General features: G+C 43.2%; 2 protein-coding genes across 3 annotated transcripts in view; one reads left to right on the top strand and one right to left on the bottom strand.

Moving 5' to 3' along the window:
• Positions 1 to 9936, bottom strand: part of LOC106810708 (golgin subfamily A member 2-like) — a 25502-nt gene extending 15566 nt beyond the window's left edge. Inside the window, exons 1-10 of one of the 2 annotated variants that reach the window (XM_014814142.1) lie at positions 9863 to 9936; positions 6462 to 6530; positions 5214 to 5308; positions 4807 to 4924; positions 4343 to 4423; positions 4097 to 4198; positions 3820 to 3913; positions 2995 to 3101; positions 2493 to 2551; positions 660 to 801 (exon numbers count right to left, since the gene is read on the bottom strand). In XM_014814142.1, coding sequence (XP_014669628.1) covers positions 660 to 801; positions 2493 to 2551; positions 2995 to 3101; positions 3820 to 3913; positions 4097 to 4198; positions 4343 to 4423; positions 4807 to 4924; positions 5214 to 5308; positions 6462 to 6530; positions 9863 to 9910 — 915 coding nt within the window. In that variant the 5' untranslated portion in view covers positions 9911 to 9936. The remainder of the gene's footprint in view (positions 1 to 659; positions 802 to 2492; positions 2552 to 2994; positions 3102 to 3819; positions 3914 to 4096; positions 4199 to 4342; positions 4424 to 4806; positions 4925 to 5213; positions 5309 to 6461; positions 6531 to 9862) is intronic. The other variant, XM_014814143.1, reaches the window with a different exon arrangement.
• A 1014-nt stretch (positions 9937 to 10950) lies between these two features.
• The window catches only part of LOC106810700 (splicing factor 1-like), a 17822-nt gene continuing 10238 nt past the window's right edge, over positions 10951 to 18534 (top strand). Inside the window, 5 exon segments of the mRNA XM_014814135.1 lie at positions 10951 to 11671; positions 12019 to 12141; positions 13356 to 13467; positions 16776 to 17065; positions 17068 to 17089. Of these exon segments, the coding sequence (XP_014669621.1) occupies positions 11218 to 11671; positions 12019 to 12141; positions 13356 to 13467; positions 16776 to 17065; positions 17068 to 17089 (1001 nt within the window). The 5' untranslated portion in view covers positions 10951 to 11217.

The raw sequence follows: 18534 nt of genomic DNA, 5'->3' as shown, positions 1-18534 counted from the left end.
ATTACACATGTACAAATAGAAATCATTTAGGAGGTCACACCAGCACACAGAATTACACATGTACAAATAGAAATCATTTAGGAGGTCACACCAGCACACAGAATTACACATGTACAAATAGAAATCATTTAGGAGGTCACACCAGCCGAGTTAAAATGCGGGAGATAAAATCAGTAAATTGGTATTAGTCTGGTCATCAGACATCACATTCACAAGCAGACATTCAAGTCAAGAAGTCTGATGGCCATGATCAAGAAACGGATATGAGAATGAAGAGAGAAACAAAGACAATCGTTTCTGTCGTAATTTAACAAGTTTCGTTGAGAGAAAACAAAAACCCTGCCTCTATCATGATAAAACAAAAGTCTGTGCGCAATTAGAAAAAAATACAAAAATAAATGTTTCTATCGTAACATAACAAATGTCTGCTATATGCGTTGAGAGAAAACAAAAACAAATACCTCTATCATAATAAAACAAGTCTGTACAATTACAAAAAAAAAAAGTTTCTAGTGTAACATAACAAAGGTCTGCTATATGCATTGAGAGAAAACAAAAACAAATGTTTCTGTCACAATACAAGAGTCTCATGCATGCGTTCGACTTAAAGATGCAGACGACACACGCGTGAATCGAGCGATCGGTGAATCTCGGCCCACCTGCTGTGCGTACAGCTCTGCCATCGCCAGCTTGCTCTGCAGATCCTGCGTCGTGTACTCCAACTTCTGGCAGTCGAGAACCTTTGACTTCATCTTACTCTTCAGCTCCGAGAGCTGCTGCTTAATCTCCTCCTTCTCCGTCCTGAAACGATGACGACGCCGGATTAACAACAGTTCCCCCCTGCTACAAGCCCATGTGAGTTAAAGTTAAATCCTTCCCGCGCCTATGTGGCGCGTAGGGCGGTGCCTATCTCCGTTTCAGTAACCCTGAGGCCCCGCAGCTGCTTTCACAGTAAATGCTACAGTAGGGGGTTAGTCCACTGGTAGCACTGCGAATTAACTTGCCACACTCTATCTCTATTTGCTGATTGCTAAGCAGAGAAGACGTGTGTACCATTTTTCAAGTCTTTGGTATGACCCGGTCGGGAGTTGAACCCCTGACCTTCCACATGCGAGGCGAGCACTCTACCATTGAGCCATCGCTGCGGTTCAACGCCGCCGATGTGACCTGACGTCGTATACCTGACATACAGCATGTTGTGCAGCCAGATGCTGCGATTAAAGGAATAGTAGGTCCATCGATTATGCAACGTTGACGAATGCTAGAATAACTGGCACCTTGTGTAGTTAATAAGTACATTACCTTATAGCCAAACGCGTATTAGTTTGTCCAATATCACTGCTGGTTACTAAGAAATGTCTAATTGAAATCCGTAAATTTTGTAATCTGGCGCCAACGCTAAATTGCTTGCCAACCAAATAAGCCTCGATTTCGGTTCGGTGACGTCACATGTTGCTACAGGATGTTGAGCAGCGAATTGTTTGTCCCGGGTAAATTGTTTGCCTAGTGACGGCAGTTGTAATCATTATCGAGGCACAAGTAAATACCCTTGGTTGCTAATGAACTGGTACCCACATGTCTTCAATTTCGGACACAGGTGTATTCGTTTGACCAATATACGTAAATACGCGTAGTGCCGTCTGCTTCCCATGTTTAGTCTGTGGCCGTGGTTAGTTCGCGATCCCCACAGGCACATAGTGTTGGCCCCCAACATGCACAGCCTACTTCATTATCACGAGCGTCTACTATCAGGCATTGTACTATCAGGATGGTACTATCACTAGCGTGCCAGCTGAGCGGCAGCGTGCCAGCAGCAAGAGCTTGCAATAGCTGGAGATGATCTCCCAGTGTGCAGAGATACTGCCTGAACGTAATAAACACGGACGCTCGTGATAAGGTAAAATGACAAGGTAAGGATATAACGTTTTATCGGGGCTGTCCGTTTATAGTCCGTGGGTGTCCGTCAGTTTTCGTTCGTGTGTTCTGCACCATTTACGTGTTTCCCATTTCATAGTGTAATGAACTTGCTGTACGCAGGTTCGTACGATTCGTCAAATTGGGTTCTAATATCCTTTTCACATATTATATGTTGCTTGTAATCTCAAGATCTTCGTATATTCATTTATTCCCAAGAGTAAAACCATAACGTACGGAATGCGCACTCGGACCACAAGGATCGAAATCACTGACGGCCGAGCATACGTGCGAAAATGTCCGGTGCACTATAATCTGTATGACACCGCTTCGCCGGTTACGGCCGGTCATAGCCGGTATACCGGGTTGAAACTGTCAACAACGGATTTATTTGACCGCGGATTTCAATTGGACATTTCTTAGTAACCAGCAGTGATATTGGACAAACTAATACGTGTTTGGCTATAAGGTAATGTACTTATTAACTACACAAGGTGCCAGTTACTGTAGCATTCGTCAACTTTGCATAATCGATGGACCTACTATTCCTTTAAACATCACACTGGTTAGGTACCTACCCCAACCTAGAAGCATCCTGTTTCAACCTGTCCAGCTCCCGCGAATATTCTTTGCTGGTCTGAAAGGGAACAGAGATGGATTAGGGAATTGCGCAGGTAGAAGCAAGCTGAATTGTTTCTTTGATCGCATAGGATCTATTTTTACCCATATAAAATCATTGCGTATAATTCACTTTCATTCGTTTTAAATGGCACCACACTAATGCACGCACGCACGCACGCACGTACGCACACACGCCCTAATATGCTTTTAATCACTGTACTCATATTAAGGCCACACTGTTTCTGGGCAGTTAATATTCTGTGATAACCTTATTAACTAAAGCTTCATAGACAAAATAATGCTACGCAATGCTCTACCATCACCATGAGTGCAATTCACCTTTGAACATTACCCAAGAATGCACTACTATTTTCTACTGCTAGCTCTGTGCAAGTGTTTACAGTGTCTCCATGAAGAAGGCACCTTCACACAGCCACACCAGCCGGGATCGCACCATACCTTCTCGTACTGCTTCTCAGTTGTGTTCGAGCTACTCAGCTGACGCTCTAACTCGGCTACTCGCTGCCGTGAGGCCTTTAGCCGGCCCATGATCTCATCCACCTCACCTGCAAACACAGATGCCATCGTGTCAGTACATCACACATCCCTCACGTGTACACATCATCTGTCATCGTGATCGTCACTGTCATCGTCACCATCGTCATCATCATCATCGTCGTCGTAATTGTCGTCGTCATACATCGCAGATTAGCTCTGATATGCTATGCTCAGTTACTCATTATCAACACCTACGATATCTGCAATCTCATCGATCTAGTACTAAAACTATGTTTATAGAAATATGAAACCAATTATTGTCATAAAAGGGCAGTAACACAATATAATGCCGGTTAGTCATTTGATCCATCGCTTCTGGAAACATGTTTACAGAAATACAAAACGATTGTTCTGATACAAGTGTGGTAACGTAGTACATTGCTTGTATTACATTACAGCACAATGAAGACCACCTGAAAGCAGCACTGCTAACTTTCAATTAATGTAGGCAATATAAACCAAGCCGATTGTTTGCTGCAGCCCCTGCGCACCTACATGTTATTTCAGTCACTTCACACAAGTTTAGAAAGCAGGACTGAAACCATATGAGAAGATAATATGCCCTTTGACCTTACCACTAAGATGTACACACATCTGTAGCAGTTGGTAGCCAGTCAGAGCCACCACACCTTAGTAACCTTAAAATATTTATGCACGCTAATACGAAAGTCATTTAATATTATTCTACTGTGCATCTGGAGTACCTGCTATGCCTGTTTAACTTACCCACTTTTTGCTTGCCCAGTGTTTGACATTGTGTTAAGGCAGACTGCAGTTCTGTTTTCTCTGCCACTAATATCCCTATCGTCTGAATGTGAACCTGCAAGATTGAGCACCATCATAGTTTATCTGAATGTTTATCATATCAACTAGTTTAACCTCTCTACTATTTTTACTATCACACAGTAATCACGTGTGCACATGTATTTCATTATCATACATGGATTGTGTGGCCTAACATGGCACAAGCTTATACATATCAGCATAACAATTAAATCAGTACTTGTAGTTGCTCCCTTAGAGAAGCCAAACTCTTCCTCTTTGAAACCTCTGCATCTTCACTGCCTTGTTCCTTCTCCTCCTGAATGACCACGTTCTTGTGTTTCTGAAGAATATTCCGCAAGTGAAAGTAGCAATAGAGCACTTAAATGGTCACTTGCATCACCTTTTCAAGTTAATAATATGCAATTATATGCAATTATACGCATTTACACTCTTTCGAAATACCAATCTCTGATCAGTGTAGTACCAGTTCTCGTATATGTAGCTGTAGTTCTTCATTTGCTTGTCTATGCTTTTCCAGCAATGCTGCCAGCTCTCTGTTGCGCGTCTGACATAAATAGCAAAAAAACATGGATAATAACGTGAATGGGATGGATTTGGTCATTTATGACGACAACTGTTGCCAGTGAAAGCTATACTAGTTTATTTTGCCTTTACTTAAATAAAAGGAATCACACAATCCTATGAAATTACTAAATATCAGCAGTGCACCTGAATAAAGAAGCATGATTCAAAGGTAAATTGAAGTGACTCACGCACCATCTCTCTGTAATACTAGTAGTGTTATGGGCAAATGCGACGATCTACTCAGTTACCTGTAGGTTGGAAAACCTAGAAGTTTTTGGCAAGACTTGGTATGACTAACTCAATTACATGTAGTTTGGAAATACTAGGGATTCTATGGCAGAATGCTGAGACTTATTTAGTTACCTGTAGTTCAGAAAGACTAGGATTATCTGGCAGGTCGCCATTTTGAACATCAGTGTCAGACATGAGACCATTCAGCTGCAGGGACAGCTGCAGTAAGCTCTCCGTTGACGCAGTCGTTCTAAACATCAATATAAAGCCACATCAGCATCCACAAAATACTATACAAGCAGAGGCAACAGCAGCAGCAATAACTAGTACTACCCAGCCTATGGTGAGGAACCAAATTCACCTGCGAGAACATATGCTGATATATATATAATATATATATACATACATATACATACATACATAATATATATATATATATATATATATATATGAGCGCATGAAAATTAAAGATTCAAAGTAAATATCTGCTGGAGAAAAACTCTGACATCTCAACAGTTGGAATCACTAATGATCTGTACCTTCCATCAGTCATGAATGTGTCAGCTGGCTGGTAGACTCCCCGTGCCTGGGCATTTTGCCCGTTACTGGAGACATCCTCTGGTTTTGGTCCCGTCTGAAAATTAAATGGGAGGCTTTCTTAAATATTCATACCAAACATAGGCGATGGCTGATATATATTTATGGGCAAGTACACGTGATTGACAACGGCTTCTACAAAAGTCAAAATTACTAGCTGTGCCCTTTCTTCTAGTGCATAAAAGCCAGGCCCACGTGCTACACATAATAATAGATAATAACACGAACGAAAAATCTATAGCTATTAGCCAATAAGCTAGCAAATGTTACTTAAAGTGTCTACGTCACGAATCTCCAGAAATTATTTAAAAAAATATAGTTGAAACCTTATTTTTGTAATTTTTTTGCATCAAAAGTTAGTACTAACGTTACTAAATATATCCTCAAACTCTCACCTGATAAAAATGTTTTTACGTTGGTTAAATTTGCAAAAATCTTGACGATTTGAATTAGTGTTGTCTAACACTATTTACATATTACTGGCGTCTCTCTGTTGCTGTACTGGTTGCTGCGGTTGATGTCATCGTGATTTGTGTATGGTGCACAAAGTGGTGCCCAAACAGTTTCTGTTTTGATTTGTGTTGGCTATATAGAATATACAATATAGGAAAAATATATAATATATGTTCATGTGTATTATGTTTGAAAAATTATTATTAAAACTGCGAAATGTTATTTGTGTTTTTTTAAATTTCTGCCAACAAAAATGTTTGTGACATCCCCTTCAGGATAGATCAGAGGTTAGATCAACTAAACGATAAACAATGGTGGGCAGACCAGTGCATCGGAAAGAAAACGAAAGAGAAAAAAGCAGAAAGAAGATTATATGAGAAATTCCCGCTTAAGTTTACAAGGAATTTCCATGGCTGCCACAAGAATTTTGCCAATGCCTCGTTTACCGCAAATGTTCGCTATATCGGCTAGCTGCGTCTGGGCGCCACGCAAGAATTTTCGAATTCATGGCGGTTGTTGTTGTATCGAGCGTTTGGTTACATCGAATGCACCGGCAAATTAGGGAGTATAAAGAAGGTATATAAGCATGAAAAGTAAACAGAACCGCTAATTGTATTTTCATACATTTTATTTTGTACAAATAACACACAAATATACTACTTGCTGGTGCTCGAAATTCGTGACGTAGACAGTTTAAAGATTGGTGCAAAGCTCTTCAGCTGGTACTATGTACTCACATCTGCTATCTTCGGTTTCTTGTTAAGAGCTGGGGAAGCTGATCTTCCGGTTTTCTTAAACTGTTTCAACTGAAAACATGTGAGAGTCAATGCATGAAGTCGTACATTCTAGTATAACGATCAGCAAGATATCACCGATCGTTGTTGTTGATATCAACGACCATTGCTTGTTTTGCACCAATGTTGTTGGCCTTTGCAATGTCAGAATTCTATGCAAATACCAATCATTCACTAAAAGAGACTTGATGATCTGATATCTTGTCGTACAGTAAGGACATTTCGGGGAAATTGGGCACCTTACGTTGTTGGTGTAAAACAATGGGACTGACATTTTTCATATGTACTAAAAACTACTTGTGAATGTGTGCTCTCCACCTTACATGTGTATGTCAACAATTCAATATTTAGTTTAGCAAATATTGTACATGTGCAACCCCTAACATTTTTTAGACAATATTCTTAACTCTGACTGCATCCAATAGATATCAGTATGATTATCAAATGCACAACTAGTTTCAGAAGAGAATCAAAAATGTCAGCGTCACATATGAATTCTATGTTGCTAGCTTGATGTATATTGGACAACCAGAAACCGCTCACAGCATACGGCTTAAAAGATACTGACGTGGTGTTAGTAAAGCGCCAGCAGGCTGGTGCAGGCAATGATCTGGTTTGGTGACTGTGACTGTGAGTGCGAGTGTTAGTTATCATGACGAATTCGCTACTTACCTCATCAAAGGCCCGTCACTACTCACTGTCACTGGCATGATAGGTCATATTACAGTAACAGTATCTAAAATTCTGTGTTACACAATATAAGTACTGTATGAGGCATATTGATTGATTCAGTGATTGTAAAAAAATATAGCATTGAATAAAAATGGTATATTGTTAAAAAACCGGTCCAAGCATACATTGCTGACCCACATGGAGACACACACACACACACACACACATATATATATATATATGACATATTGACATGACATAGAATCTGGGGCAACAATATGCATGAGCCAAAACAACTATTATTGGGGGGAACGGCGTCGGCGTAACGTTGCAACCACAGGCACTTGAAGCGTTTCAATAAAATAAAATGCTAACTAAATACGAAATCTATTTACTACCAAATTCTTAATGTTTCTATACTCTCTCCAAATTCTTAATGTTTCTATACTCTCTTTCACATATTATTGCCGACAGTTTCCTGTCAATTCCGTCCAAATCCTACGTGCAACCATATACGCTGCCGGCGCCATTGCTCTCGCGGCTCCACTGTTGCACGCTTACACTAATATATATAGCAGGTAGGTAAGTGGGATCGCAAAATTCGATCGACGCTCACTGGATTTCACACTTTCACAGCACGAATACACATCCAACAGTTTCCATCTTTGTTTCTATGTCAGGAACAGTGCCACAACACGAACGCGAGAATTTCGTCAGTCTTTGTGTGATTTCGCGTGACACAGCTCGGTTACAAACAGTTACAAACAAAGACAGTATGTTTTTATAACAAGTGAACACTGTTCTTGACATAGAAACAAAGATGGCAGCTGTTGGATGTGTATTTGTGCTGTGAAAGTGTGAAATCCTGCGAGTGTCGAGCGAATTTTGCGATCTCGCTTTCCTACCTGCTATATATATTAATTAGTGTAAGCGTGCAACAGTGGAGCCGCGAGAGCAATGGCGCGGGCAGCGTATATGGTTGCACGTAGGATTTGGACGGAATTGACAGGAAACTGTCGGCAATAATAGGTGAAAGAGAGTATAGAAACATTAAGAATTTGGTAGTAAATAGATTTCGTATTTAGTTAGCATTATATTTTATTGAAACGCTTCAAGTGGCTGTGCTGTGGCTGTGGTTGCAACCACAGGCACTTGGAACGTCTCAATAAAAAAAAATAATGGTAAATAAACACGAAATGTACCAAAGTCTTAACTTAATGTTTCTCTACTCTATTTCGCCTATAATCACCTGTAAATGCCGGTCAAATGCTCATCTGCAACACACAATTACACCGAACGCCCGCCCGCGCTGTGCTGCGTGCACAAACAACATGAATAAGAGAGCAGGTAGGAAAGCGGGATTGAAAAATTCGTTCAACGCTCGCTTCATTTCACAATTCACACATCACAGCTCGAATACACATCCTACAGCTTCCATCTTGGTATCTATGCGTACATAAATGTTCACTTGCTCGAATTATAACTCTGGCCTTTGTTCTTGGGTGTTGCTATCCCCCGGGCGTGGAGGGAAGGTCACGTGATACAGTTGACGTATACTTCAAAATCATTAATCATCGCGTAACGCTAACTGCAACACCTCCAACGCTAACCATAACACTAAATATATATATCTCGGAGCACTATATATAGGTATTGTGATCCACAAAAATTAATCTATGGTGTGGGGACAGATATCATGATGCAAAAACCTTAACCCTAACCCTAACCCTATCCCTAACTCTAACCCTAATCCTAACACTATCCTAACACTAGTGCTGCCACGTTGCGGTCACCTCCCTCCACGCCTGGGGGATAGCATTACCCTTTGTTCTTACCTACTCCCGCCAGAGATATCTCGTGAAATCCTCCAGGAAATGTTCTCTCCGTGAATATGTAGAGGACGAGATGTCTGTTTATACACGAGTAATGGGGTGCATTGCATGCCGGGATGAGCTGCTGCCGGCCTCCGAAATCCATTTCGAGGCCCGCCAATCCAAGCACAATGTGCGCGGGCATGACGTCACGTACACACGACTACAGCGATCGATCGAAAGTAGTGCCGTTAGGGATTTTCGGATGATAACGTCCTCTTTACATTTTCACGGAGAGAACATTTCCTGCAGGATTTCACGAGATATCTCTGGCGGGAGTAGGTAAGAACAAAGGCCAGAGTTATAATTCGAACAAGTGAACATTTATGTACACATAGATACCAAGATGGAATCGAGCTGTGTGGTGTGAAATTAAGCGAGCGTCGAACGAATTTTTCAATCCCGCTTTACTACCTGCTCTCTTATTCATGTTGTTTGTGCAAGCAGCACAGCGCGGGCAGGCGTTCGGTGTAATTGTGTGTTGCAGATGAGCATTTGACCGGCATTTACAGGTGATTATAGGCGAAATAGAGTAGAGAAACATTAAGACTTTGGTACATTTCGTGTTTATTTACCTTTTTTTTTTATTGAGACGTTCCAAGTGCGTGTGCCGGCTGTGGTTGCAACCGGCCGTACGGTCCAACACAACTAACTACACACACTGCATACAACACCCACGGTTGTTACAACATACAATCACCATGGTACAACTACAGTATGAGTGTAGTGGGTTATGCTCTACCCTCATCGACAAAGTACATCACGCATTAGCTTTAAATTGCGTCTAAATTAAGAAGCTACCTTCTTCTTCGCTGCTGCTAGCTTCATCTCCCTACTAGCGTCCGCCATACTTGTTTAGGGACGTGGACATGTACCACCGCCATCTAGTGGTTAGAAAACAAATAACTAGCATCTGCATGTAGCCTGAGGCAGCTGCGAAATGTCACAACAATGGTGAATACAACGGGGTCATGCGGGGCGTTGCCATACGAAGCACAAGTTGGTTGCACTAGTAGTTTTTATAAAAAATTTTCGATCTAATTACTTATCAATGTTTTCTACAATACTTTACTAGGCCTCAAATCTTCACAGACTCCACTACAGGAGAATGAAATCCGTCTGTGTTCGTGCACTCTCGTTATCTGCTAAACAAAACATTATGATAGATTAATATTTATTTATGTAACGATTACATATTACCAATCAATTTGATATGAAGAAATGCAAATCCAAAAATTGTTCTTATTCAAATTACGCCACTCCTACTTACAATTAAGGTGCACAACTTTCCCGATTTTCACTAAGATCTATGTACGGGCATGCCCAGTATTTTCCAATAGAATCAAATATTTGGTTGCTATAACATTTGATTGAACAAGGACAAGTAATAAGTTGAGATTACAGACCGCAAGCACACATGCACCCACGAGTAGCCACAAGTAGAAACTATGACCCCCTACGCCTGCAAACATCGATAGTCAATTACGATCCCGTACGTTGGGGTCAATAATTATTTCACAGTAGAACATTGATAGCGCCACAGAACAGTTTCTTTATAAAAAAAACCATCAACTGCGAAAGGACGTACGTCGCAATACCGTCACGACAGCCGCATAGTATTGAAGGCCATTACCGCCAAAACCTACCTATTTTAAGCGCGATTGAATTCCAGCCAATCAGAACAGTGGTTTTTAATCGCGATTAAAATAGATTTTAAGCGCGATTAAAATAGGTAGGTTTTTGTGTGTGTGTGTGGTGGTGTGTGTGTGTGTGTGTGTGTGTGTGTGTNTTATGTTATGTTATGTTATGTTCGTAGCACTCGATCATCTGAACGTGATCATTTCTTTCGACACGTGCCACCTTCACTGGCTCCCTTCCACATACCTGAAATAGTGTGTTAAGCATCGATTGACGTTTGGTGGACGAAAAATAACATTAAACGTGCTGGCCGCCATTGCTCTTGTTATGATTTCAGGACGAGATTATAGGTGGCAGCACTAACAAAATCGTTATCGGCGGGATACGAAAACGAGGCTACTGACGGATACGCCATTTTGTTTTTATTTGAGATTTATAACGTCGAGAAAAATAATACAATTTTAGTTAGAAGACTGAAGTTACGAGTCTCCATTTGTGATCTTCGCGTGAACGTTAAGATGTCGATTTCGGGAGCAAATACGATTCCGTTGCGGAAGTTGAATCCGATTCTGACGGGTGAAAGAACGTTTAGCGGACCGTCACTTTTACGGCCCAGCATGTCCGCTTCTCGACCCACTGCTATGCAAGCTATGCAAATGGTGGGACCGCGACCGAACGCGATGCAAATGGTGGGACCGCGACCGAACGCGATGCAAATGGTTGGACCGCGACCGAACGCGATGCAAATGGTGGGACCGCGACCGAACGCGATGCAAATGTTGGGACCGCGACCGAACGCGATGATGGTCGGACCGCGTCCCAACATGGTGCAGCCACAGCAGATGTTGATGGCTCCGCAGCTTCCACCGATGCCGGTCATGGCGCAGAAGCACGATGTCCAAGAGACGTTGAATGCGATTCAACACCATGGTACCCCGCTGCAGAGGAAACGTGAGGTCGAAGACCCATCGTGTAAGCATTGAGATTGTTAAGACACAAGGCCCAGTCCTAGTTAAGGACTGCGGCTTATTACGGCACATTTGCGAAAATGATAGGGTGGCAGACCTTGATGACCTTCACGTCCTTTGCCATTACCCCCGTGCAGTTCATCTGTCAAATCATGTATTGCGACCTGCCATTCTCATATCTTCCATTGTACACTGTATGTATGTAGGTACTGTCTTATGCACAAATAAACATCTTGATGGTTGGGATCCAAAACTAGGGTCGAGCAAGATCCACTGCAGCATCAGCGACCAACCAAAACATCCAGTGTAAAAGTTATTTTATTTATTATTTGCATGTGAAACTGGTTCCAGCCGACCGAAAGAAGAAGCGAAGAAGCCGTTGGGGTGGAGACGACAAGGATAAGGCATTTATACCAGGCATGCCTACCATCCTGCCGCCCGACATTAAACCAGAACAGGAAAAAGCATATCTATGTAAGAATAGAGTTACGTCGTGTAGTTAGTTTACCCCAATCATGTGTCAAGCCCTCTGTCTTTGATTAGTCGAATAAGTCAGCTGAAGAAATAAAGTCCAGAATCTCAGGATGTGACCAACTGGAGAAGGAACAAAGTAAGTGTGTAAGCTAGCGTGAGTCGGGGGAGTTTTTACGGCCGGCAACACTAACAGGCGTCACGTCGAATGGTCCACGAACCGTTCGGATGCACGCTTGTTCCTTTCAGGGCGCTATTAGGTTTTCGTGCGAGTCGTCAGACAATTTTGTTGCCTGTGTGGATGGCTTGTCCGTCTCACTGGCGAAGTCCGGCGGTGAGGGTAAGCATATAGTCGGCTGTGCGAGGCAAATCTTCAGCAGTGGGGAGCTGCAGAATGTCGGAGAAAACATGTCCAGGCTGTGTGTGCGGAGTACGATACAGCAGAGTTGCAATCTGCAACATTTCACGCTGCAATCCTTCAAAATTCTCGCCGCTATTTATTGTTCAGACACGTATGTATGCGCTCTATATTTACGATCTCTCATAGTCTGCGGGACCGTCCGTGCATGATATACCTAACGTGCGCGCTAGGTTGGAAAGGTATGTGTCTTGCTGTGTTTAAAAAAACAAAACGTTTCTGTCACTCGTCTAACAATTGTGAGCTTGCGTGACCTTTGTATTTGCGCATGATATTTCACACTGTAAATATGTATTGTTGTGGGTAATTTACCTAAAACATTTTGTCATTATGAGATACATTTATTGCAGACAGGTATTTGTATAATATTCAGTATCTAATAAATAATTTTTGTTTGTAATCATTCCTTTTTTCTAATGACCACTTTTAATGAACAGGTCAACTAAGAGCGTTTATAGTAATGCATTGTTTTCTGGTACAGAAACACGTAAATGAGTACGTTGGGGGTGGGGTACAGTGATCGTTACGCCGATACTAGGTTTTCACATGCGTCGTCGCCCTTGTCTCCGCCTATTTGTTCGCTGCATGATTTGCTTTCTAATTTTTCGCCGCCTCCACCTTAACTTTTGCTTTTTCAATAATAAAGCATCAGTTCCTGCGTCGGCGATACATCGTGGCTGGGCCGGCACACGAGGTGCGAGAGCGAGAGCGAGCATGTGAAAGCCTATGGCGAATATTGATGAGCTGTGCTCTAATCTAGGGGTTTCTCCCTGTCTTTTTCTAACCCATTCACTTCTAGTGCAACTACAGATCGAAGAGATCACGCGTCGACTGCGATCAGGAGACCTGGGCATCAGTCCCAACCCGGAAGACAGGTTTGGAAAACAGCGCTGGCTTGTGCTGCATCACGGGTCAGACTTCGATCGCCCGTGATCGAACGGCAGAGATACTCTTTATTCATTCGGAGAGTCACGTGTAGTTGTGTATATTGCCGGAACTGGGTAGGGGGAGGGGCGTGTTGAGAGTGTAAGGGCAGATATCTATAACCTGTTGTCTAAATGTGTTTCCGTAGATGGGTCATAACGTGCAATCCGTTTCTCTAGTTTTGCCAGGATGGTATTCAACGCAATCCTCTTTCTGTACTTTCACTTCCTGTGTTCTCTACTATGCTAACTTGGTTTTAGAATCGCTGTGCACGACGCGTGCTTAGCACGTGTGCTTTGGCTATCACAAATGTCACAGTGGTCTTAAAAGCGTAGAAGTAGAAATATTAACGATGCCATACGTGAAGTCGGTGGGTAAGGAGATGAGGTATCTACTATACCGTTTGCATCACTCTTTATCGTAATCTGTATAGCTTACTGCTTGTGTGTGCATAGGCTTTGGTTGTAAACTTGTAGAACCTAATGCTATAAATATGCACATAGGACGCACTGAGCCGATAGTATTTGCACCGCCGCCTCACAAATTTTTGTCACACGTGTGCGTTTGTGTGTGCATTTTGAGCGGTTGTAGTTGATATCCTGGCAAAACCAGATTCACGAGTAATTGTAAGCACGTGTGGGTAGTGGATGGGCGGTTCACTAGGCCATGTACGCGGCGCACAGGTCTGCTGGCTCAGTGGCTGTGGAGACCTACAAACCTTTGTCGATGTAGAATGATCATTTCCCTCGCTGACCTAGAACATACTAATGAATTGCTGCGACTGCAAAACCCTTCATATAGTTGACGGGACGCGCACAGCGTCTAACGTATCGTGTCCTCTCCCGCCTCGTGAGAAATGTTTGAAGACAGGTTTCTACTGTCTTGTCTTAGACTTAACAGACATTTCTTGCAGGTCTGTTTTTAATCACTCAATGTTTCATGCACAGGCGCCCCCTGTCTGCCGTAATCCCTGTTAACCTCGCTACTTTTTTTGTCACAACGATATATACGGCAATGAGTTTCATTGTGCTCGGGAGGTAGTGCCTCAAATAACCACACTCGGGTCTAATGGCATTTATCAGCAAAGTGATGTTTAGGTCTACTCTTTCAAGAACATCTGAGGTGATGTCCGCACCGCTAGTTGTACGTGTGGTAATCTATTCGATGCTTTATTTATCTTGTCCACCGCTAATAATCTAACCGTTTAATCGGCGAACGCGTCCCTGTCGATTTTTTGCAGTCCCGAGTACGTGTGCAGGTGTAGAGAGAGTAATTCAGTGGCCCTCTGGAAGCGGTGGTAACCTGTGTTTGGATTTAGACGTTAAACTAGGTTCTTATATTGCTAGGTCGTGAATGTAACGGCCCGCTTTTGTTGCAGGGCAATTCTGGCATTTCTCTATCAACCACAGGTGTCGTGGTCCGTCTGCTGTGACGGGCCCGCACATGTATCTGCATACGAGTCTTCTTGTATAATGTTACCCAAATTGATCATTATCGCAATAGTAATTAGTAAAGACGACCTCGGTACAGGTGGTGTGTGCAATGGAGAGTCAGGTTTCTGTTGGTGTTTGCCGGAAGTAATGTTGGCATTGGTCATAGTAGACAGGAGGATGATCGTGATGATGACGATGACGACCCGAGCGGGAATGATATGAGTTGACGAGCGGTGATGATATATTGCCGACGAAGGGACGATGATGATTGCGACATGGGTGATAATGATGATTGCCGACGAGGTGATGATGATATGCCGACGACGTGATGGGATGATGTTGACGACGGTGATTCATGATGATGCTGACGGAGTGTATGATGACGATGACGACGAGGTGAATATGATGATGCGATGAGAGTGATGATGATGATGATGATGATGCCGACGAGGTGCATGATGATTGAAAACTAATGATGTTTTCACAGTTTGCTGTGAGCTCCGAATGCGGCAGCCCGACACTGAGTCTTGCGTTCGGACACACTCGCCACTATCACGTGTCGCTGTGCGTAACATACACCCGCCGCCCCGTTTTGCCTTTGCAGGAGCGAATTCAAACGAGAATGGTAGCTTTAGTCCGACAGGAGACGTGTCATATACACCAAAGCATCACGGTTTCAAGTGATGATGATAGTGACGATGATGCTGATAATGAATGATAATAATGATAATAGGAATGGCCTGATTAATATCTGCGCAGGATGCATTGTGTGCATCACAGCACATCTTGTTCACGAGCGCAGGTATTGAGAGGTGTTTGAATGGGAGAGGGGTACTTGGAGGAAGGAAGGAAGCATGGAACGCAGGATGCCCACCACAGTTCACCAGCCACTCGCTTGTTCACCCTAACGTCTAGCTCCGCCCTTAAAACAGTTCTGTAATGCAAACGCCGCCTGTTTCGATCCGTGATGGTGATCAATCTACCGTATATGATCGCGCGCATAATAACGCGGGCCCTATAAGCCGCACCTCAATTTGAATCGCGGTAACCAAGTATTGCCTAGTATATTCCCGTCACGTATATGGCACGTATAAACCGCAGAGCAAATACAGGGTTGAAATCGAGGCCAAATTTGCAGTATTACGCGAGTATATATTGAAGCCAAATTCTACTCTTTCGCAATCGTTACTCACCCATCCATCCAGAATACGTTGTGTTACTGGATATATGCCGCGTGTTGTCGTTGTCTACCTCGTGCGCGTGCGTGTCCCCCTCACATTCGTTAAGCCGTAAACTGTCCGGGCGGATCCTACCCGTCTTCTCTATTAACGTCCTACGCAGATGCAGAAATCTAACTGCGAATTCCTGAGCTGCTGACCTCACTCATCCGTCGTCATGACGACATTTCTGTTGACTTGGTGACCGGTAAGTGGGGGCGAACCACAGCGTGCTCCACGTTTACTTGCGCTGGGTTCGTGCAAAGTGCACGAGCGAAGACGTTTTCGTCCTATCCATTCCGATTCGACGGCGGCCGTAACAAAAACATGCGGCTGGACTCTCGGTCGAATGGATCGGCTGGAAGTTATGCGTTTTGCGGCCGCCGCACTGAAAGCGCAGCGAACAATCGTGTGTGGGCGTTGTTGGTCTCGCGTCGCCCGTCGGCCGTCCCACTCTGCCGGCCGTTCACGCCTGCATGGTAACTACCGCGCCGCACCACGAACGTCGTTTCTCGTTAACGAACCTTCGTTGGCGACAGCTCGTAACATTTGTGACGGCCAGGTGAAAAAAATTACACGCGCGGAGAGCGTGAGCGATTCGCTTTCAAACCTCCGGAAATCGCTCCCGTAAAAAATTTTTACGAGAGCATGTTCCCACGACTTGAAAAATAAGGCTCCCGCTGACAAAAAAAAGAATGTTCCCCCCTGGTGCGCCGCGCGGCTGTTCCGGCGCGAGCGCGAGCGCAAAGCCCTGCGCGTGCGTCGTCTTCTCACCGTCGCCTCCTCTCCCACGTCCATCGCAGGTCGCCTCGCCGGAGCCATCTACAACAATGAGGGCAAGCGACTAAACACGCGGAGTATCGCACCGCGCAAGAAGCGGAGCAGAGAGCGACACACTCTTCTGATTCTGGACGATTCGCGCCTCTACAACCCAGAGGCAAGCCGCCGTCCGACTACAAGTAAGCAAGAGCTGATTTATGCGTGACATAGATCGACGATGCCTGCCTCTGTGCCTGCCTGCACTGTGTGTGTGTGTCGGTATTAATGATGTAATGTAATAATAAAGCTAGTAATTACATTGTGTGGTGATTGTGTTATTTTGCTGGCCCCTCGATCGTTTACGTTTACGTTGTTTGTGTTTACTTGCGCGCAGGCCCCTCGATCGTCCGTATGTTTATGTTGTTTGTGTTTACTCGCACGGAGGCCCCTCGATCATCCGTTTGTTTACGTTGTTTGTGTTACTAGTGATGTCCCGATGATCGATTATATAGTCTCAAATTCGATAATCGATTATGAAAACAAATAATCGATTATCGGAAATACCAAAACAAACAAACAAGGAACTGTACTCACGATGTGTGAATTGATATGACAAGTAGAGCACAAGTCCTGCAGGTGCCGTTGTCAGAAACATCGTAAAGTTAATGCTAATGTTAATGCTATGAGAGTAATCACTGTTAACATGGGTCATGTCAGATTGCTGAGCTGTACTAGTGTACTTATAGACATGGACAAATTGGACAGTGTCTTTGTTTTGGTTTGACACTGTCCCACAGATGTTATCCGTAGATGAGATTCCACTCTACGTATTATTCGTTACATTGTGTTGGAGAGGATATTCCATTGGCAGGACATTAACTCGGCTACACAGCCTACACTATTAGAACACAAACAACTTACTATAATAAAGAACAAGTCTTGATCATGTTTGTTTAAAACTTTTAATGTTTTAATAAAGGCATTAATTTTAAACCATTTCTTTTTAAATTGATTAAATACTGTATAGGAACAGACATTGATATACATACAGCAACCTTCACAGAGTTAATACATGATTATAAAACATGATAATATTGAATGCTATGTATAATTCTAAATACAAAGTAAGATTAAATTAAATCTATGCTGTTATTAACTGATTATCCGATTATAATCGATTATCGATCGGTTAAGGGAAACCGATAATCGATTATGAAATTCCAGCCAATTCCCATCACTAGTGTTTACTCACGCGCAGGCCCCTCAAGCATCTGTTTGTTTATGTTGTTTGTGTTTACTCGTGTGCAGGCCCCTCGATCAATCATTTGTTTACGTTGTTTGTGTTTACTCACGCAGGCCCCTCGATCAATCATTTGTTTATGTTGTTTGTGTTTACTCGTGTGCAGGCCCCTCGATCAATCATTTGTTTACGTTTGTGTTTACTCACGCAGGCCCCTCGATCAATCATTTGTTTATGTTGTTTGTGTTTACTCGTGCGCAGGCTCATCGATCAATCATTTGTTTACGTTGTTTGTGTTTACTCAAGGCCAGGCCCCTCGATCATCCGTTTGTTTACGTTGTTTGTGTTTACTCAAGGCCAGGCCCCTCGATCATCCGTTTGTTTACGTTGTTTGTGTTTACTCGC

The sequence above is a fragment of the Priapulus caudatus genome, unplaced genomic scaffold (genome assembly GCF_000485595.1).
Source record: "Priapulus caudatus unplaced genomic scaffold, Priapulus_caudatus-5.0.1 Scaffold465, whole genome shotgun sequence".
NCBI lineage: Eukaryota > Metazoa > Priapulida > Priapulimorpha > Priapulimorphida > Priapulidae > Priapulus > Priapulus caudatus.
Note: the sequence above shows the minus strand (reverse complement) of the source record. Positions and strands in the feature narration are given on the sequence as shown.